Source organism: Talpa occidentalis, unplaced genomic scaffold (genome assembly GCF_014898055.3).
Source record: "Talpa occidentalis isolate TD23 unplaced genomic scaffold, MPIMG_talOcc4v2.1 talOcc4.2, whole genome shotgun sequence".
Classification (NCBI taxonomy): domain Eukaryota; kingdom Metazoa; phylum Chordata; class Mammalia; order Eulipotyphla; family Talpidae; genus Talpa; species Talpa occidentalis.
In genome coordinates, this window is record NW_023602073.1 from 127,419,762 (window position 1) to 127,442,847 (window position 23,086).

Consider the following 23,086-nt stretch of genomic DNA (forward strand, 5'->3'; position numbering starts at 1 on the left):
CAGAGTGGCTGGTAGAAGAGAAGAGAAAGTTCTGGCAGTGTGGGGGGTAGAAAGCCACATATTAAAAATATAGAACCAGAGTCAGTGGAACCCTGGTACATAAGCTGGAATAGAATGAAGTGACACCTTGGAGAATACCAGGAAACAGAGCCTAAAAGTGCAGCTGGAATACCAAAATCACTAGGGAGTTAAGATACATGAATTATTACAGGATTATCAAGAAAAGAAATTAAAAATCAAGATGGTCAGAAACCAAGTGCATCGATTATATCCTAGAATTCCAAATTAGGAGGAGAGGTCAGAGGTCAGAGATGAGTCAAATTGTTAGGGGGAAATGATGTCCTGAGCTAATCTCATACAGGCTTTGTGGACCCCACCCCCACTCCAGACCAAAGCCATCAAGACATTGGGAAAGACAAATCCCATCACCACCAAAGGGAGGGTGGCTGGGACCTGAGGGTGGAGTTGGGCAGCCAGGTTGGATATAAAAACCAAACATGTGGGCCTTGGGAGGCGAGCGATGCTTCACGGTTCCTGGCTGGCGGCCACCTCTCAAAGTGCCATTTTGGGATTCCTGATCGGCAGATCGGGTAGGACTCATTTAAAACTTTGTCTCCCACTTTTCTCCCTGAGCTGTACATTTCCTCATTTCCCCTTCCCTTGTAAATAAACCTTTTATTAACCTTTCACGTGTGCCTGCAGTAGAGCATTGATAAGTCCTTTTAAGCGCACGGGTGAGGACCCACAGTCAGGCACCCAGTTTTGTATCAGGGTTGCTCTACAACAAAAGCAATATCCAAGAATAGTGTTGTCTAACTGGGAACTATAGCCTAGTTGTCAGTTTATTTTTGTTTTGTTTTGTTCTGGGTTTTTGTTGTTGTTGTTGTTGTTGTTATTTTTTCTTGATCCCCTATGAAATCTCCTAATTTAGAAAGAAATTTTGTTACAGACTTGATCTTTCTTTTTTTTTTTTTAAAGTCAGAAGCACGGGAAGGTGAGAGGATTCACCAGAGCCAGAGCGGGGAGCAGAACAGGCAGAAGGACCGAAGTACACTGCTGAGGGGAGCAGCAGGCGGCAGGAGAGGTCTGTGCGCCATATGGGACCCTCCTCCGGTGGCCGGGGAGCAGCCGGGGATTGAACCGGCACTGCAGAGGCTGCGGGCAGCTTCACAACCCAGCGCTAAACCGCTGCACCACCGGGGAGGCCCTTTTTTTTCTTTTTTTAAGATTTATTTATTTATACAAGAACTGGGGTACAGGCCAGAGGTGCGGGAGGGTGAGAGGATTCACCAGAGACAGAGTGGGGAACAGAACAGGCAGACTGATGAAATACACTGTTGAGTGGAGCAGCGGTCGAGACAGGAGAGGAACCTCGTGCCTGGGATCTAACCCGCACTGCAGAGGCGGCAGACAACTGTGGACAGCTTCACAGCGCTGCACTCAACCGCCTGCGCCACCAGGGAGGCCCTGATATTCCATTTTTATATACAGTATGGTACCAGAGCAATGAAAACACCCTGAAATGGGAGTCTGAAGACCAGGATGGAATCTCACTTTTGAGATAACACTAGCCAAGGTGTGTGATCAAGCCCTTTATCTATAAAATATGTAAATTTTGTTAGAATCCCGGTGAATGAGGAAGAGAATTCTGAATTTAACTAAAAGTAAATTTAATTCTTAAGGGAAATTGCTTGGAGGGATATTTAAAAAATACTGTTGGCAGTACTCTGTCTGCCCACCTGTGACTATGTAGGTGCTTCTTTCCACCAACTCTTTCCTCTGCAGGGCAGCAGCCTTCCTGCGTGCCCATGACCTGTACCATGCTGGGACTTCTCTTCACTGACCTCCCTCAGTAGAGGCAGCTCTCCTTAAGGCCGCCCACCTGCAACCATGCAGGCCTCTCTCAGCAAACCTTTTCCTTTCGGGGCAGCTCTTCCTGCCTGCTTGTGTCTATACAAGTGTCTTTTACTGTCCTATCCCTTTTTTAAATAAACCTGCTCCTTAAATATAAAAAAAATAAAAAATACTGTTACCTCAGGTGAAATATTAGGAGATTGTAATTCAACTGAATTACAATTCTGCAGCCTGGGCTTTGGAATTAAAAATATTAAAATGAAAAGAAAAAACTATTTTGGGGTTTTCCAATTTTATCCAGTGCTGACAACCACTCACCAAAGTTCATCAAAGAAGTTTTTATCATTTCTGATTTGCTAAGACTTGGTAGTCTTTTGTGGTACAGAGTAAGAAGTCTGCAGGATCCTGGAACATATGTGCAGCAACTTCTGGTTCTAAAACTAATTCTGTTCATTATCTAATGTCCATGCTTCTGGTGGTCAGACTCGTAGATGGAACCAGTGAAATGGGGGTATACTAGACTGACAGAGTGATAGCAAGGAATAGCACAATCCTTCAAAGCCATAGAAGAAAATGTGGCTTTCATACCACCAGATGTTTCTTTAAGGGAGTGGACTCCAATAACAGAAAAAGGGATTTAGACATGATTATCACTATATTCTAAACATATGAGTCACTGTTTATTAAGATAGATTCCTTTCCTATTTCTTTTCACTGCTTTCAGGATAGGAATAGTTTAGTGTTTTGCAAGGAGTGTACCATAGTCCATAGGATTTTTGCAATCTTTGTATTAGAAGAGAGTTCTCAAGCTTTATTAGATCGAGGAAGTTAATATTTCATGGATTCACGATTTGCGAATTAGTGGCTTACTGTCATTTAAATTAGAAGCTTAAAATCAGCATTTTCAGCTGGACTTAAATATAACTTTATGGCCACACTGTTTTGTTGTTGTTGTTTTTTTTTAAAGATTTTTATTTATTTATGCATATTGGAGCTGGGGTACAGGCCAGAGATGCAGGGAGTGAGAGGATTCACCAGAGACAGAGTGGGGAACAGAACAGGCAGATTGACCGAAGTACACACTGTTGAGGGGAGCAGCGGGAGAGTCAGGAGAGGTCTGCTGAGCCATGTGGGTAGCTCCCTGGCCAGCCAGGGCTTGAACTCATGCTGCAGAGGCTGCTGATTGCTTCATAGTGAGGTGCTTAACCCCTTGTGCCACTGTTAGGGGGAAAGGATGTCTTGAGCTAATTCCAAACAGGCTTTGTGGACTCCACCCCCACTCCAAACCAAAGCCATCAAGACATTGGAATAGACAAATCCCATCACCACCAAAGGGAAGGTTGCTGGGACCTGAGGGTGGAGTTAAGCAGGCAGGTTTGGTATAAAAAACAGACAGGTGGGCCTTGGGGTCCCTCGCTTGCGGCCAGCTCTCAGAGTGCCATTTGGGATTCCAGATCGGCGGATCGGGTAGGACACATTTAAGACTTTATCTGCCACTCTTCTCCCTGAGTTGTACATTTCCTCATTTCCCCTTCCCTTGTGAATAAATCTTTTATTAACCTTTTGTGTGTGCCTGCAGCAGAGTATTAAGTCCCTTTGAAGTGCGGGTGAGGACCCACAGTCAGGCCACCCATTTTATATCGGGGCTGCCCTATAACAGTTTGGCACCCAATGTAGTTTCCAAGTTACACCTGTGGTTGATCAGCCCAAAGTAACTTTCCTTGCTTTGGTCACCATAAGCACACTAGGTCTGCAGGACTCGCAGTGTAATCTTTGTCTCAAGTCCTGCTGCCCTCTAACACCAGCAGGGAGGCCCCTTGGCCACACTGTTAATTAACATCTTTTATCATGTACCTGTCTGCCCCTTCTCAGCGTGAAAAACCTGTACGAAGATTCCTTAATCTATAGAAATAAGAAAAGAGCAAATTTAACTGATTTGTGAATATTGCCTTGGATTTGAGAAATCAAAAGACTTGCGTTCATGTTCTATTATCTGGCATCTATAAATATGTGATTTGGGTCAAGAAAGTTACATAATTGAAATAATCAGAACTTTACTTCACTTATTTATACTGTAGGGGTAAAGTGCTTGTAAGGGATTTTGCTAGGTTTGACATGAGATAATGTGTATAGCAGCACATCAAATTGTAAACACTGCAATGAAGGATATATTTATCACAGAATTAAGTAGTTTTTATAGATCCAACAGAGTTGCAAAATTCCTGCATGGCTAAAGTCCATGTTTTGCTTTTAAACTGTAACATGAAGTTTATAGCACTGTGAAACTCCCTGGAATTTCCATAAGGAAGCCTGTTGTTTTGGGTTATTTTTAAAGAAAATAAATGATAAGATTGTAATAAAATTTGATTTTTAAAATACTCCTGTTACAAATATTTTGATTAGTATTTAGTGTAAACTATAAGGAAAACAAGAAGAGTAATCTATAATGAACTGAAAATGGACTTTATCTCTTGGCACTATTGTCATTATTTTTTTCTTCTCTCTCAAAACCGTCCAATCACTAAAAGGCTGTAATCTTCCCACATTTAAAATTCAGTCACAGCGATCTAGCTGGTAGTTTCTCTTTGCTGGACTAGAAAAAGGAAGGAGTACTGCTATCGTTTGGTAAAACAGGTTTATGCAGCTAACACAACAATGGATCCTATGCTGACTTCATCAACAGAAGAAGCTTTCAGAAAGAACACTGTTAAGAAATATAAAATAATTTCTATTGTAAGTACCATTCTTCATTTCAGTCTTTCTAACTTTGTGACCAAGTTTAAATATTTTACTTCATTTGCATTTGTTTGTGTCGCTATTTAAATGTAACATTTTAGTCAATTTACTCTTTTATACCTTCTGACTCTAATGCAGTTAGTGTTTTTAATCATAGTTTTTTACTGTCAAGAAATTTGAGTAACAAATGAATATTTGATCAATCTAAAATGTCAGGATCCTGTGGCAAGACACTTTGCAGCATTGATTTTAGCAAGATTATGATTACCTTAAAAGCCACCTTTTTATTGCATGAATGTTGTGAGACCAGAAAGTGAAAAATTAAAATCAGTCTCTTCTATTCTGTTAAACTTCTGATTTTATTTTATTTTACTTTATTCTCACAGTCTCTTCTGTTTACTTTCTCTTTTTTGTTCTTTTTTATGGTTAGATTTTCCCTCTTCTGAAAAAATAGCTTCCCTTGATCTTGTTGCTCTTTCCCCTCTGCCATCAGCCTTTGAAAGGGAACTCTATCCAGTTTGTTGGTTTTCTTACCCAACCACTGCTTTCTCTCTAGATTTGTTCTGACTGCACTGAATCACCTCTTAAAAGTCAGTTCTACTTTCCTGCTCTTCTACAGTCTTCATAGATATAAGTTGAGTATTTTCTCATTTTGAATTGCTCTCTCCCCTTGCTTTCATGATGGCATTGATAAGTTCCCCTTATCTACATTCTTGGCTGATTTATCTTCCTAATGCATATCACATACAAATGTTTCTCCAAACTCTACCTCAAGGTCCTTTCTGTAGTCAATCTTGCAATCTCTCATGATTTTTAATGTCATCTTCCCAACCAAGTAAACTAGTAGCTCTGACCTCTTGCTGAGTTTCTGTCTCATCATTTCAAATATTTATCTGCTTGCTGGCTCCTTACCTAGCACCTCAAGCCAAAATTGACCACATAATCTCTCACATATATCCTGCTGCAGTTTTCTCTTTAATTTCCACCTTAAGTAACATCACCACCATTTTCTCTGTCTCTCCACATTGAGATATAAATAAAACTGTGTGTATAAATGTTGAGTTCGAAGAGTATAACAAATAAATCCTTTAGCTATTTTATTTATTCTGGAAACTTTGGAGCCTTCTTTTAGCTCTTATGCCATTTATTATCCTATCTAACCAATTCAGGAACTGTAACCTTGGGAGTAAAATTTGTGCTTCATTTCTTTCCTTTATATTTTGTTTGTGTTTTATTAGTGCATATAATAAAGAAGCTCAATGTTTTAACAAAGGTATCCTAATGTTTCCAAATTTTATTTTAAAATGCAAAAGTGATCTGCTGTTTACTAGCACTCGTTATGCACCAAGCTAAAGCCAAATATTGGGTTCTTGATGATTTTGGAATCCAAAATTCTCCCCTCTCTATTTTGTACATAGTATAAAAATGTTTAAGATATATATATACACCTCAGTACCAAGAAGTTTATTCAGAATTATAAATTTGGAGTAAATGATCATATGAATCTTCTTCTCCTAAGGCAAAGAACAAGCTATAAATATATGGAACGAATACAAAGTCATGAAGAACAAATGCTAAGAATTGATATTACAGTCTTAAAGCATCCTAAAGACAACAAATGTTTATTTTTCTCACAAGTTTGAATGGCAAAAGGACCAGTATACCAATTTGCAAATCTCTGATACAAAAGATTTACCATACGAGACTTTCCCCATGTTTTTTAACTTTGTAGTAATCCCAGTCTTGGTCACCACAAAAAGGGACTAAGAGCTAATGATGTTATTTAATAAAGTTAAGTTCACTTTCTAAGGAATGAATACCTGCTGGTAAGTTGCCAACCCTTGAACTAAATTTGAAACTTCATATGAGGAGCTATTTTCCTCATGTGTTAGTATGTTTTTAATTGCCTGTGCACACTTCTTTTGTTAGATATTTTAATATAAGTTAGATATTTAAGTTAGATATTTTAATTTTACAATTGATTTTCAGAATGAAAAGAAAAGGTTGTAGTTTATGTAGTTCTTCATTAAGCTCATTTTGATTTTTTTATTTCCTTTATGAAAGTGATTGCTTTTTGACTATACCAAGTTATTGGATTTGTAAAGTGCTTTCCTAAGTAATTTGTGTAATCTGCTCCAATTCTTTCTTCATGACAATATACATTATTAAAGCCCTGTCTTCTAACACCTTTATCATTGGACTTGGTGGAAGGGCAAAGAGGTGAGCAGGAAGAATTCTCTTTAAATATATCACAGTTTAATTCTAGTGTTAGCATAAAGTTTACTACAGGTAAGAACTTTGTCAGCAGTAGTGATAATGTTTGACACGCACACTCAGTCTTTAGTCACAGAGCTTCTAAGTTACCTTAAACTCATTTATTTGGGCTGTAATCAGAACAGATCACTTGCCAGTAAATTATTTGGATACTATATTTTTATTTATGTTAACTATTCTTATTATCTTCTGATGGAAAAAGTAGGGGAGAAATACTTCTTTCTAAAAATGTGGTAGTTAATGATTTCAGTTTTGGAATACTTTTTTAAATAGTCTCCAAATTTGTGTCTAGTTAAGAAAGAAAAGAGCAATGGCAAATGGTTCCCAAGATTTTATTCTCATCTTAACTGAATTTGGGGTTAAACTCACGGGGCCTAATGTATTTTAATTTGAAGATCTATAATAAATGGCATTTAAAATTCTTCCCAAGCCTTTTTTATTTATAGGCATTAGAATTACACATTTCTATCATTGTGGGGTCTGGTATCACTGTAATTAGGGTTTCATGGAGGGAGGGTAGTTATGTGTATCTTTGCATATTCCTACAAAAAATTCCCAAGGTCACATTTCCCTTTTTAAATAGGTTCTTCTTGCTCTGTTGGTGATTGTGACACTTGGATTAGGCCTGGGGCTTGGACTCAGGAAACCTCAAGAGCAAGGTATGTCCCTCAGTGTTTTCTATGAAACTTTCTTCTGACCTTGACCTTTTAAAACGTGTGCTCTCTCTATTACAAGGAGCTCTCTCCAACTGGGCTTCTCTTCCACACCCCACTTATGGGGGCCCATGCCTGTAGTGTGCATTATTCAGTAACATTTCTAGACTTTACTCTTTGCTCTCACCCCTTTGCTCCTTTGAGATACATATGATTCCAGTTATTTCCTTTCTCATTTGCGTTTTCAGCAGAGGACTTTGGCACTGGGACCCAGAGTCTAATCACTGAGATTTAATGAAAAACTTGGCTTAAATCTTTGTTCTTCTATTCCCTGCCACCTGTCACCACTCCTGTACCCTGATATCACATTAGTATTGCTCTAGTTCTGAAATCTAACTCTTTCTTGGGTAAGCAGTGCCACATTTTTGAAATGTTGTATAGAATAAAAGCATCCCTTTGATACTAAGAGATACTGGCCTCCTAATACAAAAACACCTTGTATCTCTTATGTGTATCTAATCTGTATGAATAGTAAATAAACCATTTACAAGTGATTACATAAAAAACACTTTTTTTATAACCTTGGTATGTATTTTTTTGGTATTTTACTAAGGGGAAGTGTGATAATTGATCCCCCCTTTTTAATTTGACTGATTAACTTCTGACTTTGGTGGGGAAAGTCTTATTGCCTCTTCATTAGGGAAACTCTTAGTGAGGTTAACTGACAATATTCTAATTATGTTTTCGCTTAAGAATGAATCAACACTGAGAACCCCTTGTGTAACGTGGGAACATTGAAAAGGTGGACATTAGCTGGAAAATTACTCTTTTCTTGGTCACTTAACTGTTGTATTTCTGAACAGTGCCAGTCCTAGATCTAAAATGTTGGTGGGCCATTTTGATGATATTATGCTGATGTCAGTGTATACAGGTAGTATATTAGAATAGTGTACAAATCATTTCTTAGTTACTTTATCCCACAAATCACCTAAATTAGTTGTGATAATGTGTGTACTAATCTCTGAATAAAAGCTCTGATTATTCAGCTCTTTTACTCCCTTTCCATAGTCCACTAACTGGCTGGCTTCCCAGAGCTGCTGTTCCTTAATCTCATCCTTTCATATCAGTCCATCAGCTCTCATTTGGTATCTCTCCCTTACCCCACCCATCCAGGGCATGAACATTTAACTCTAGTCCCTGTTTGCCTATATCCTTAACATATTCATCCCTTCTTCCATCTCAACTGTTGCCTAGTCCCCAACCCTGAACAATTTTCATTATTCTCTGCTCTAGCTAAGCCACTTTCTGTAGATAATATGTTTTTGGAGTTTTAAAGTTTGAGCTTCTATGTGTTCTTAACAAATTTACTGCTTTATGTACACGCATTTTACTTACTGTCAACAATTGAATACTGACTACATTCTAGATACTGTTCTAATTACTAGGAATACTTCCTTGTTAGCAGTGAAGAAAATAGACAAAAACTCTATATAGAGTTCACATTCTGGCATGGAAGATAGATAATAAAAATATAAACAGGCCACATATATAAGCCTATACATAAACACATATATTTGTACATATAGGCATCCAACTGAGGGGTGCCCAGGGATCCCAATGGTTAAAGATCCCATGCTCTAAAAGTGATCTATACACAAAACCAAAGGAAGTGTACTCCTTAGCATTATAGATATTTAATAGAAGTGATGGGGGAGAGAGAGGGAAAGAGAAGGATATGCCTAATAGAAATGCAAAAATTTCCCAATCCTTCATGGCAAATGCCCAGTCAGATAGACTCCATCCAAAGCAGGGCTGCTGAGGCATGAAAACTTGTGCCACCAATCTAAGGTACCTTCTGGCAAAGACCCACAAGAAAGGGGTTTGGAAAATCCCAGAGAACTGGGACAGAAGGAACAATCCAAAATTCAAAATGTACCACATAGCCCAATGTGAAGTCAAGGTAATGATTGCCATTGCCTCTGCCAAGGGGCTGGGAACAGCCTCCCCACATGTCTCTCAACCATGTGAATTTTCCAATATCTTTTCCAAGCATCTTTGCGTGTCTCCTTCCATGAGTTTCCTCTCCCAGGACTACAGGGACTCAAGTCAGAGCTACAGAAGCAAAAGAGCTGGCTTTCCTTCCTTCTGTGTTATATAGATCCACCTAGTCATTCAGCTCTGCCCCTAGTAACCAGTAACACATCCCTCAGGAAGTCCAGTTTATGACAAACAGATTGTAAACCCAAGGTAGCTTGTAAGTGGGGGTAAGAATATGCTGCTGCCTTGTCATGGAGATGTATCTGTAACAAATATGTGGAGGAATAAATAAAACTGCAAAGGGGAATATGAAATCTTGGGTAAGGTGGGGTAGGGTGTATGTGTGTGAAATAATTTTTGAGTAGAGTTGAAGGATATAAGGGCGAAACTGATACTTTGGGGAAGAATAGTCCAAGCGTGAGGAAATCCCAAGTGCAAACCTAGGAAGAAACTTGTCTGTTATGTTCCATTTAAAGAATAACAAGAAAGTCAGTAGAACTAAGAGGACTAGGGGAGGGTAGTCATAAAGTGAGATCAACCAGAGAGAAGCCAGATCACAGCCAGATTGGGAGGTCAAAATATGGCCTTTGGCTTTTGTTCTGAGTGTGATAGGAAGTGATTGGAACTTTTCAGCAGAGGAATACCATGCTATAGTTTGCTTTCAGCACAATCATACAGGCTGCTGTGTTGTAAATAATTGACAGAATGAAATCAGTAGTAGCGAGACCAATTAGGAAATAATTGCATTACCAGTAAGCCTTATGTCTTAAACTAGAGTGGTAGTTTTGTAACTGGTGAGTAGTATTTGTATTCAGGAGTCTTTGGATATAATAGATACACACAATTGACAGATTGGATATGGAGTGATAAAGAGAAGACTCAGGAATGATCTCAAGAATTTTTGGCATGAACTTCTGAGAATAAGGAATTTCTATAATCGAGTTGAGGAAGACTGTAGAAGGTTTAGGGACAATAATCAGGAGCTATTTGGGGATATGTTAAATTTGAGATTTTCTACTAGATCTTCCAGGGAAAAGTTAAGGTAGTTGTATATGCGAGGCTTACTTTAGAGGGGAAGACCTGTGGTGGCTTACTTTAGAGGGGTAGACACACCATGTGGTGGTTATCAACATCACATGTGGGATTTAAAGCAATGTAATTAGGGTACACCAATGTAAAAGGACGAGGGAAATGAAGGAGGAAAAAAATGAAGACTTGGAATGAGTGGTCAGGAATGTGGGGAGGAAAGTCAGGTGATTGTTGTGTCCTGATAAGGCAAGTGAGGAAAATGTTGCAAAGAAGGAGAGTGATTGCCAAAATATGAAGGTCTTTTATGTAAAATTTTTACAAAAATATATGTGTATTTATATATGAATATTTGTGTATATGCATATATATATATATATATACACATAGAGAAATTTTTTCTTTCTTTTTAACTGCATGGTTTCTAAGATCCTTGTATGCATTGCTTTGTGTGCATCTATTCCTATGCTTCTGTCTACTATGTAGTACTTTTTGGCATGTACTCAACATACCATTTACCCTCTCCCATTGCAAGTTACCAAGGTTGACTTTAGTTCCTTAAACACCACATAAATTCTGCAGGTTCCCCTAGATACCTGTGTAAGATTTGTTTGTCATTTGCCCAGGAGTGGAATTCCTGAATCTTAGGGTTTATGTTTTAACTTGGGGGAAGGGTCCCAGGTTGCCTTCTAGAATGGCTGCCTCAGCCTACCCTGCTTTTCCCATGCATCCCTACCAACCTTGGCATTATCTGGCTTTCATTTTTGACAGTTCAAAATTGGATATAGGATGATACCTTTTATTGTAACTCTGTCTTGCTACTCCTACCTGTGTTGGTTCCACTCTTGGTTGGCTTGGTGTATAGTTGGTGTTTCCACAGCATTTCCATTGTGCTGGATCTTATATTCTTTCAGTCTCTTGTTTTACTTCTTCATTTTGCTAAAGAACAACCTTTATTAAATTCCTAAGATAGAATTTCTCATTCTTCATGAGAAATACAATTTGATTTCTTACTCATCTAAAGATATCTTTATCATCATAACTTAATGCTGGATAGTTTGCTAGATATTAAATTCTAAAATGAAAATAATCTTTCTCTAAAAATGGAAAGATATCACTTTTCTGTCTTCTAGCATCCAGTGTTGTTTTTAAGAAATTTGATGCCATGACTTGTGATCTTTCATTGATTTCTCAGTGATCTCTCTCTGGGGATGTTTAAGATCTTTTTACCTCTGTTTATTTGTTAGCATAAAGTTTGCCATGGGAAATGTAGTGGGTTATCTTAATATAGTAATTTATGATCTTCAGTTCTGGGAAATTTTATAGTATAATTTCTTCAATAACCTCTATTTTTTTCTTTCTCTTTTGGGTCCTATCTCCCTCTGCTAAAGTCAACTAAGTAGTCATGTTAATTATGTATGTCAACAGAATCCTTTGCCAAATAAGGCAGTCTGTTAATATTTTCCTGGACTGAGACAGAATCTTCTTGGGAGCCAAAATTCTGCCTACCACACCCTCTTTTGAATTATCATTACCGACTTCATATTTTCATTTCCAAGTGCTCTAAATGTTATTCTTTAATTTTTTAAATTATTTCTTTCTAATTTAATGGATGCATTATTTTGTCCTTTCTGAGGATCTCAGTTATTAGTTGTGCCCATGCACATGAGTTTAACTCTTCTGCTCCCCACTTTGTTTTTTTTTTCAACCAAGTTTTTCTTCTTTTTTTTTTTTTCTTCTTTTTTTTTAAATTTATCTTTCATATTGTATGCTATCCTGCTATCCTCAAATGTCTGGCAACCATCTGTTTATATTTAAGAGTAAACTTTGTTTATCTTTTCTCATCAGAACAGTATGTCTGCTCTCTCTATGATGAATGCCACCCTTAAATTCTTTCAGATTATAAACCTCTAATTTTGAAAGGAAGGAAGGTGGGTACTCACGGTTTCATATCCAGACTTTCAACCATTTCACTCTGCTTAGCCTCTGTGTATGTTCCCACTAACTTCACCTAATGGCACTGGGTGACTTTTATCTGGGACCTCTCCGGGGTCCAGGGAATAATCACTTGGCTTTTTTCTCTCCTAGGACTTTCTCCTCTTAGGTACATAGGTTTTGCTTCCTCCATTCTGTTTATTCTATCTTTCATATTTTTATTCTGCATCCATTCTCTGTTCTTTGGTTTAGGTTGCTTGTCTTTTTCAAATCTGTTTTTTTCCCTTATTCTGTGACTTATTTTTTGAGGAACATGACCAGCTGGCCATGTTTAATGAAAAAACCGTATGCTATTTTTTAGCTTGCTATTTTTTTCCAAATGATAACATAAGCATTTTTCAAAGTTGTTAAAACCATGCACAGTGTTTTCAAACATTCTTCATGCATCTGGAAATGCTTATGACTCTATTTTATGTAAACTTAATAATTTATAAACCCCATATTTTAATGTACATTTAAATTGTTTAACTCTTAAAAATATTTTTGCAGTTATAAAATTGGGTCCTGTAGAGAGCATTACTGGGCACAGATCTTTGTTTCTTTTACGTAGATTTTTAAAACACAGTTACTAAGAGCTAAGTATAGAGCACTTAAAAAATGAATGGAAAACAAATAAAAAAATGGAAAGATTAATTTAATAAATGCCTGTATATCTACTGTTCAACTCTTATCAATTCCTGAACAATTCTATTTCTATCCTTGTCCACTACCTCTTCTCTAAATTAGTTTGATGCAAATGCCTGACATCACTTCATTTCCATAAATACTTCAGTATGTTTATTCTAAAAGATAAGGACTCTTTAAAAAGAAAAGCCCATAATATTGTGTATAAACATTTTAAAGAAAACATCTGCTTTTCAAATTCTTACTAGTTTAGTTCATATAATCTGTTATATAAAGCTTTCCTTCCATTACTGTCCTGTAGCCACCACATTTGCTTCCTCAGAAGCATCCAAGATTATCACGTTATTATAAATTCTGTTTGGGATTTTCCATATATATATGTATACATGATGGTGTGTGCATATAATAGCAGTGTTATATTTGTGTTTTATGCATTTGTTTTTCCTCCTTCCATCCCTTCCTTCCTCTTTCTTTTTTTAAAATTCACATTTTTAAGCTTTTTGAGTCTTTCATTTTATGGCCTTTGGGGCCAAGATATAGTACGGTGAATCAGGGAGATCTCTCACTTTGGGATCTGTCAGTACTTTTCTGTCAGTACTCATCTTCTTTAATCTTTTTAGTCTATTTTAAAAATGAGTATCCAGGGCCTCCCTGGTGGTGCAGCGGTTGAGCGCTGGGCTGCGAAGCTGCCCACAGACTCTGCAGCGCCAGTTCAATCCCTGGCCACCCGCGAGGGTCCCACATGGCACGCAGACCTCTCCTGCCGTGCCCGCTGCTCCCCTCAGCAGTGCATTTTGTCAGTCTGTCTGTTCTGCTCCCCACTCTGGCTCTGGTGAATCCTCTCACCCTCCCACGCTTCTGACTGTACCCAATGCTTGTATAAATAAATAAATAAATAAATAAAATCTTTAAAAATGAGTATCCTAAAATACTGCCCTTAACCACCTGTATGTTAAGCAATATACAAGATATCAAAAGAACCCTCCTTTCTCCATAAGATTAACCAATTGTTCTAGTACCATACAGTATTCACAATAAACTAGTGTAGTTGCCACTTTAAGAAATATTTCTTGGGCCTCCCCGGTGGCGCAGCGGTTGAGCGCTGGGTTGCGAAGCTGCCCACGGCCTCTGCGGCGCCGGTTCGATCCCCGGCTGCTCCCCGGCCACGGGAGGAGGGTCCCACATGGCGCGCAGACCTCTCCTGCCGCCCGCTGCTCCCCTCAGCAGTGTACTTCGGTCCTTCTTCCTGCTCTGCTCCCCATTCTGGCTCTGGTGAATTCTCTCACCCTCCCGTGCTTCTGACTGTACCCAGTGCTTGTATAAATAAATAAATTAATTAAATTAAACAAATCTTTAAAAAAAAAAAAAAAAAAGAAATATTTCTTAATATAATGTCTCCACAACCACATCTACATTATTTACCATTTTGTCCCCAGTGTTCTACATGGTGCCTGACACATTGTGATGCTAAAATAAATATTTGTGGAATAAAGAAAATAATTAAAAACTATGCAATGGTTTTAAAGAGGAGACAAGGTACACGTAGTTGAATTTTCCTAAGCATAGTGTATGCATTCCTTATTTCCAAAATACATAGATGAAATCCTTTAGAATACAAAGATGAAGGCAGTAGTACAGGGCATTACGGATGATATTCCAAGGGAACACATAGCAAGGAGAATTCGATTAAGATGAGTACATAATGCTTGCACAATCAGCACCACAGCCTTCCTATTGTTTATTACCACTAAAATGCTGGTGACCCCCAAATGAGTGTGTTTAGTTTTCTCTCCTGAGCTTCAGACTCCCCATCAAATGTATATTTACTTGGTTATCCAAAAACTCAACTTACCTTCTCCTGGAAACCTGGCTTACTTAGTGAAAGTCATCTGTGATTCATTCCACTTTTTCATTCTTTATATAAAATCATTCTCCTACTACTTCCACTTTTAATTTCCTTTAGCCCTGTTTATATCTGCCAGTGTATGCTGCTACTTGCCTGCCCTCTTATCATTTGTGGTTTGAATTAAAATCAACTACTTGGTTCAAGAGTTTCCATCTCCCTTGCTTACCTCTACCTGTTTTCCAGAATGAGCTTCTAAAACACAGATCTGATTATTTGTCCTCTGCTTATTCTAGTGACTTTTTATTGCCAAATGTTAGACTTAAGCTTCTTGGTATGGTATAAATACCTTTCTTCTCACCAATCCACCTTCACCTTTGAATGCTGCTCCTTAGCTATGACCTGTCCGCATTTGCCTTCCATAACTTTATTCATTTTAAAAAAAGTCCTGATCTCTTCCTATGACTCAATGGGGTCATCTACACCTTGTTCCTTTAAATCCCATGTGCCTCCTCATGCTCCTATGTATACCTTATTCATATTGGTACCCTTTATCACATTTCACTCATGGATCATACAGCATCATAAAAATGTTCTATTTGTCTGTCCTAGTCCATGCTAAGTACTTCTATGTGCGTCCACTGTCTAACTGTGAGATATTGAATGATTTCCAAGCATTAGTTCTCTTATTTCCTTTATTCTACAGGCAGCTGCAGGAAAAAATGCTTTGATTCATCATATAGAGGACTGGAGAACTGCCGGTGTGATATGGGATGTAAAGGACGAGGTGACTGTTGCTGGGATTTTGAAGACACCTGTGTGGAATCAAGTATGTATTCTGAGAATGCCTTTGGGAACATGTTGGTTGTGCTATCATGAATGCATGTTCAAATACTCTCCCAGATAAGCTGTGTGTCAGTTTGCTAGGGTTGCCATGACAAAGTACGCAAATAACAGAAACTCATTGTCTCACAAGTTTGGAAGCTAAGAGTCCGAGATCTAAATTTTGGTAGAGTGGATTCCTTCTGAAGGCTGTAAGGGATGATCCATGCCTCTGTCCTAGCTTCTGGTAGGCTGCTCATAAGTTTTGGTGTTCTTTGGCTTGGGAAATATAACTCCAGCTGTGCCACATCTTCACGTGATGTTTTCCTTACATCTCCTTTGTGCCCAAATTTTCCTTCGAGTGAGTATACTAGGTACATTGGATCAGAACTCATCTAAGTGACATCATTTCAACTTCATTATCTACATAGATCCATTTTCAAATAAGATTCACAGATGGTGGGTGTTAGGACTTCAGCATTTTTTGGGAGAAACAATTCAACCAATAAAACATTATTATCATTATTGTTATTATTTTACATTTTAAAAGGACAGGTTTACTAGGAAAAGGAGAAAGAAAAAGAGAGGCACCCGCGCAGTCACAGTGGAGGCAGGGGAGCTGCTCAACCAGTAACACCTTAAATATAGAACCTATTATTTCTCCCTTACTGTACTAAATGCAGAGTTCACACCTTACTTACTTGAACTTGAAATGTAACAGTCCAGGGCCTCCCCGGTGGCGCAGCGGTTGAGCGCTGGGTTGCGAAGCTGCCCGCGGCCTCTGCGGCGCCGGTTCGATCCCCGGCTGCTTCCCGGCCACCAGAGGAGGGTCCCGCATGGCGCGCAGACCTCTCCTGCTGCCCGCTGCTCCCCTCAGCAGTGTACTTCAGTCCCTCTGCCTGCTCTGCTTCCCGCTCTGGCTCTGGTGAATTCTCTCACCCTCCCGCGCTTCTGACTGTACCCAGTGCATGTATAAACAAAAACAAACAAATAAAGAAAGAAAACATGCCTCTATTAAAAAAAAAAAAAAGAAATGTAACAGTCCACAGTAAGGGAAATGCTGCATGGTTATATCAATTTCAGTGAGGTTTTATCAAGCCTGAAGTTAATCATCTTATTTAGTTTCATTTGCAGTGGTTCTCAAATTTCAAGATGTGTGAGACTCACTGGAAAACTTGTTAACTCTAAGTGATTCTGATGCCAGTATTTGACAGAACACAACTTGAGAAACACTGTTGTCTTGGTGGAAGACAATTTGCAAGGCTTAATTTTCCAAGAAATCAGAGAAGGTTGTGAAAGGGGAAAGTATGGGTTTAGTGGTTTGAGTTGAGTGAAGATTTGAACAGTAGAGTTCCTTACACTACGCTCTCTGAAAAGGCAAGAGAAAGGGGATTACCCGGTAGAGATAATATCTGAGTTTCCTTTACTTAATCTATTTAATTTCCAAAAGTCTTTTCTTTCTAAGTAAATAATAAATAATGGGGAATGAAGAACTATATGCACAATGGAACCACACACCAGTCACCTCTCCAACAAAGCACAGAACTGATATTCATTTTAATCACTGTTTCCTAACAGGTGGCAACAGGAAGAAGCCTTGTTCCAATGTCTTCTTGTTCTTAGCATTAGAATTTACTTAATCTTATTTCATACTAATTCCACAGCCTGGGAAAACACCAGACTGTGGTATGGAACTAATCTGCCATTTCTGTCACATCAGCTGGGAGGTACCCTGACCGTGTCCACTCCTATAGGCCTGACTGTGGTCTTATTGTTTTTGCTGTCATTGTCTCTTCCTTGCTACTAGTCCTTCAATAGGGCTGAACAAAGCTGCTCTTGAGTGGCAAAAGTCATTTGAGCCAAGCGGTTCTTCACCTTGAGTGGGCCTAAGCTCAGTGTTCAGTTTCTCCAAATTCAGAGGTTTACTTGCTAGGTAGATCAGAGCTGCACTTTGTAAATCTGCATCTCTCTCTGCCACCTAAATGAATAGGAGTGTTGCGTTGTCCCTCATTTGTATTATACATCTTGTTTTATTGATTCAGATAAGCCAAGAATTTAATAGGTAAGTAAGCATAAATAATACAGGTAAATAAGCATAAAATTTGTATTTGTGGTACCAGCTATATAAATGCTTAGAACTGAATTGTATAATTTTACAGCTCAAATATGGACATGCAATAAATTTCGTTGTGGGGAGACCAGACTACAGTCCAGCCTTTGCTCTTGTTCAGATGACTGTTTACAGAGGAAAGACTGCTGCACTGACTATAAAAGTGTTTGCCAAGGTAAGCAGAAGATGTGAACTCCTGGCTTTATGAGTTCAGTGACCCTAAAGCTGGCTTAGTCTGTAAAAATTAAAAAAAATCAGAGAATCTTCATCTACTTCATGTAGGAGAAAAGACCAAATGTGTTTATTGTAGGAAGAGATGTGGGGGTTTTGTGTGTGTGTGTTTATAATTGAGAGGGTTTTTTTTTATATTTATCATTCCAAGGGTTTATAGGAAATGGCTTCCAGCATCTCAGGCTCCTTTCTGGGTTCACACAAAGTGTGCTTCTCTTGGTAGAACAGGCAGCTACTTCATTTGTACTCAAGTGCTTTTCTCTTTGGCTTCCTTTTTTCTGATCACTTCCCCTCACACATTTCATGAAGCTATCTTGGCTCTTTGAGGGCTTAATATGTTCAATATGAATATTCTCTGCAAGAATCTTGCCCTTTACTTGTTTACATCAATGCCAACTGCATTCTGGGTCCACAGTGTGGACTCTCTCAGGTTTGCCATGGTAATGCTTGTGGGACATTCCTTTTTGAACAGTGCCCATCCCCTTAATGTCTACAATTCCACCTTTTGTTAATTCACAAGTTTGTGGCCAAAACAACTCTGTGTTTTCTAAAAGGTCTTGAGAAACAATATATAGCAGGTGCCTCTCCTTTTTCCTTGTGGTTTGATTATTTTGGGGAGTTACTGAAAGATGGTGGTTCTGGTTGAAAGGAAGGAAGAAATGTGTTTTGTGACTAGAAAAGGAGGGAAGAGCATTACATAGATATTATATAATAGAAGGGAAAGTTAAAGTTTGATATTCATCTGCAAGGCCAGGTCTTTTTCTGTTCAGTAACTATGCTAGATCTACTTGTGATTTGAGATACCACATGACAGGTCCTACAGTTAACAATAATGAAAATGGTCATCTGGTGTGCATATCAATCCCGTATTGTTACCTTTGAAACAACTGTGTCCTGAGTGGTTAAATTACTCATAGGACCCTCAGAGAGTTGATGTGGAGCCAAAATTAGAATCCAGGTTACTCAACTGGTTCCACCTGCTTGCTCCTTTGTAAGTGATATAGATTTTTAAAAATCATCAATCCTTCTGCAGATCTGAAATTTATGAAAATTTACACAATGTACATATCAAGAAAGTTGCTTCAAGATAACAATCCCTTTTCCATAATGCCACACGCCATGGAGCTAACTTGCTTACCCTTTTAATACTTTTAAATAGAAAAAGAGATTACGTGAATTTTGATTTTTTTTTTTTGAATAGGAGGAAATTTTAAAGTAGAAACATTAACTATAATCTTAATAGAAAATAGGTTTGCACTAATAGATGGATCAATTTTATATAAAATGCAATTAAGAATCAGCTAAAAAGATCCATCAGAAAGGAGAATAAAAACCTGAAATGGTGTTTTTTAAAATAACAATTATTTGATATAGAATAGTGATTATTGTATCATGAAAAATTCCTTTAAATTCATAAAGTCAAGTAGACTTTTTTATTTTTTTATTTTATTTTATTTTTATTTTTATTTTTTATTTTTCTTATTTATCTAACAATTTCATGGACCATATACTGCCTTTAATATCTGTATTTTCTTGCTTTTTACCTCATTTTATAACTCAACATTTTATTCCAAGATTGAGCCTCGGGTCATGTCAAAATTCCCATTGAATTCACTATGCAATATTGCTTGAATTCATAAGAAATGAAAGTCACTGTTGTAAGCAGTGTTGAAGTTTAACATTGCCACTGTTTGGTTATGTGATGGGGATTCATTTAGTCATTTCAATTTACTTTTGAAATAAATGTAAATGTTTTCTGATTCTAGGGATTTAACATTATATGTAAAAATGTTAGATGATTTTTGCCAAAATTAAATCATAAAGGTAGGTTGAGGGGATTTGAATAATTTTTGTGAGAGATGCCAATTAATTTATATTTTAAATTTAGAACTTAAAAAAACTTGACAATTAATTTCTCATATCTACAAATGAGAGAATAGCATGTTTTCCCCGTATGTCTATTATCTGGCTTCAGCAATTATTAACTCATGGCCATCTTATCTCATATTGACAACATGTAATTTTCAAAAAGACTCATGAATGTAAAGTGAGCACATCAAAACATTAGTAACTCATTAATAATTATTAATAATTATTATTAATTAACTCATTATCTCATTAGTTAATTATTAATAATTATTAATAATAATTAACTCAATGTTAAACTGCCTCAAAGAGAATTGAAGAGATAAAATACTTATAGGGCTGAAAGAATATTGGAATAGTCACTAAAACTGTAATTTTTGGTGGTACAAAAATGATTGGCATTTCTACAGGACAACTTATTTGCTATCAAACAAGAATGTTAGGTTGCTGTTAGTTTTCTACCAAGTATCTGCTATCTTTACTGAGTTGTAAAATGTGTGGTAAAGAATAACCTAGATAAGTCATGTACCCATAATTTATGGGATAATCCATATAGAGGTTTTTAAGATAATTCCCAGCGTGATATTAAAATGAAGGTTTGTGAGCAATCCTCCCCTTCTTTTGTTTATTTTCAAGTTTGGGGTTTTTTTCCTTAAAAAATATGCACTTTATGCTCCTTGTGCTGCCCCCTCAATTTTAGACTATTTTGAAGCAAATTCTAGAGTTAGTATCATTTATTTATAAATTTTCAGTATATATATTTTTAAAAAAGAGAATTTAAAAATTATACCATTAATACACATAAAATCTCACTGATAACTGGGCCTCCTTGGTGGCATAAGCAGTTGAGCACAGCGCTGTGAAGCTGTCCGCTGCCTCTGCAGTGCTGGTTTGATCCCCGCCAGCCTCGGAGATACTCACATGACCCAGCAGACCTCTCCTGTCTCGCCAGTTGCTCCCCTCAGCAGTGTATTTCAGTCAATCTGCCTGTTCTGTTCCCCACTCTGTCTCTGGTAAATCCTTTCACCCTCCCACACCTCTGGCCTGTACTTGTATAAATAAATAAATCTTGTATAAATAAATAAATCTTTAAAAAAATGAACCATTGACACCCAATTATGTTTTTAAAAAATCTCATTGATAAGTATTACTGTCATCAAATATCTAGTTTTCATCATATTTTTTTCTGATTATTATCATATTTTTTAAAAAAGCTTGAAGTAGACTCAGTGGATTCATTTAAAAGTAGGTTCTCTCTTCCTCTTTTGTTCCTTTTGCAACTTACATGTTGGAGAAATGGGATCATTCTTTCTGAGTCTGAGTTTTGCAGATGCATACCTCATAACATGGAAGCAGTTTGTCATTCCCTGTAATTCCTAGAAATTGGTGTTTAGGACCAGAAGACTGTTCAGATTCAGGAGAATGCATGTATACATGTATGCATTCAATAAGTTTGCTTTTTAGGTGGTGGCACATTCGTCAAGAGGCACAACTTGTCTAATTGTCTCCCTTTCTGGGATGTTAGCCATTGGTGATCATTGTCTAGATCCATTAGGGGTTGTAAATAATGACATTCATAGTCTACCACTTCCATTTCATTAATTAGCTGGAATGTTCCATATACAGAAATATCTATGGAGTAGAAATTTTTAAAATGAAGATCTTCACAATTTGTAATCCCTCCCCCCCCCCCCATTTAATGCCAGTTATTCTCATTGTGATTTTCTTCATGCTTTCTTTTCTTTTTTTGGTTTAAATTGACTACAGTAATTAAACTAATTTTTTAGCACTTGAGAAAAATTGCCATAAAGGAAAATATTTTAAAAAGTGAGAAGAAATTTTTCCTTTCCAGCTAGAGAACTTCCCTTGCTTTTTCCTGATAAACATGAGCTGCCAGGTATTCAGTTAGTGCAGATCAGTAGAGGAACTGATGTTGCCAACCTGTGAATATATTATGAGGAATTTAGTCATTGAAGTAACATGAATTAAGTAGTTTGGAAAGAACCATGTTTATTGAACATTTGTTTTGTTTTTATTTTCTTGTCTGTGGTGCAGCACTCTAAAGATTTTGATCTCATGCTTTTCAGGAGAAACTCCATGGGTGAAAGAGGAGTGTGCCACCATCCAGAAGCCTCAATGTCCAGAAGGGTGAGAACATGTGGGGATTTTTAGCAACTGGCACAAGGGAATGTATCAATCACTGAGAGGAAGGGAGGAATTTCCTCCTCTCTTGACTTTTAAACAAAATGTTGGCAAAAAAGATTCCTCATGTTTTCAAATTCATTGCAGGCTTTTGTTTTTCTTCATTATTTGCAAAGCACTTTTATATCAACTTGTTATATTCCTGTCTTACAAGACTTAAAAAAAATGGTTAAAGAATTAAATCCTAATATTCCCAAGGTCAGGGCCAGAATTTAGATTACTCCAGCCAGAACTCCTTTCCATAATTACCCGGTACCTCAAATTTACTCTTATTGAGGAACAAGCAAAGGTTTATTAAAGGAAGGCTTCACAATAAAGGGAGGACTGTGAAGGATGAGTAGGAGACTGCTAGGTGGCACAGGTGATGAATTCTGGACGGTACAGCCCCATAGCCCACCGCCCCCTGCAGCTCCTGCACTTGATGGCTGCTCCCGGATTTTCTCAGCTCTGGAAACATGTCCCATGTTTCCTAAGAGTCCGGGTCCATTTCTCCTTTTCACCAGTTGCCATTTATTTCTGCTACTGCCTACATTACTCTTCTGTTCCAAGAACCGGGTGGATAATGGTGAGATACAAGACGGAGGAGGGAATACCTGACAATAGAAAGAATCGGTGGAAGCATTTTTACATAGCAGTTTTCCCTTAAAGAAATGTGTGTGGAAGAAAATGTGTTTTTGTACTGTGCTATTTTGGTATCACCCAGTTCTCAACTTTTCTACAGCTTCTAGGTGGAAGAGCAAATAATTTTATAATAAAAGGGAGGTTTGAGTCCTGACTTGTACTAGCCACTTCTAAGCCTCATCTATAAAATCA

The 23,086-nt window shown here is 37.7% G+C and overlaps 1 protein-coding gene across 4 annotated transcripts in view; it reads left to right on the forward strand.

The window, feature by feature from the left end:
• Positions 1 to 983: 983 nt before the first annotated feature.
• The window catches only part of ENPP3 (ectonucleotide pyrophosphatase/phosphodiesterase 3), a 78,032-nt gene continuing 55,929 nt past the window's right edge, over positions 984 to 23,086 (forward strand). Inside the window, exons 1-7 of one of the 4 annotated variants that reach the window (XM_054697844.1) lie at positions 984 to 1,084; positions 1,492 to 1,576; positions 4,383 to 4,587; positions 7,448 to 7,523; positions 15,749 to 15,871; positions 18,024 to 18,149; positions 22,159 to 22,219. In XM_054697844.1, the coding sequence (XP_054553819.1) occupies positions 4,510 to 4,587; positions 7,448 to 7,523; positions 15,749 to 15,871; positions 18,024 to 18,149; positions 22,159 to 22,219 (464 nt within the window). In that variant the 5' untranslated portion in view covers positions 984 to 1,084; positions 1,492 to 1,576; positions 4,383 to 4,509. Of the gene's footprint in view, positions 1,085 to 1,250; positions 1,577 to 4,351; positions 4,588 to 7,447; positions 7,524 to 15,748; positions 15,872 to 18,023; positions 18,150 to 22,158; positions 22,220 to 23,086 lie in introns of those variants that run through there. The other 3 variants (XM_037520406.2, XM_037520408.2, XM_037520407.2) reach the window with 3 other exon arrangements.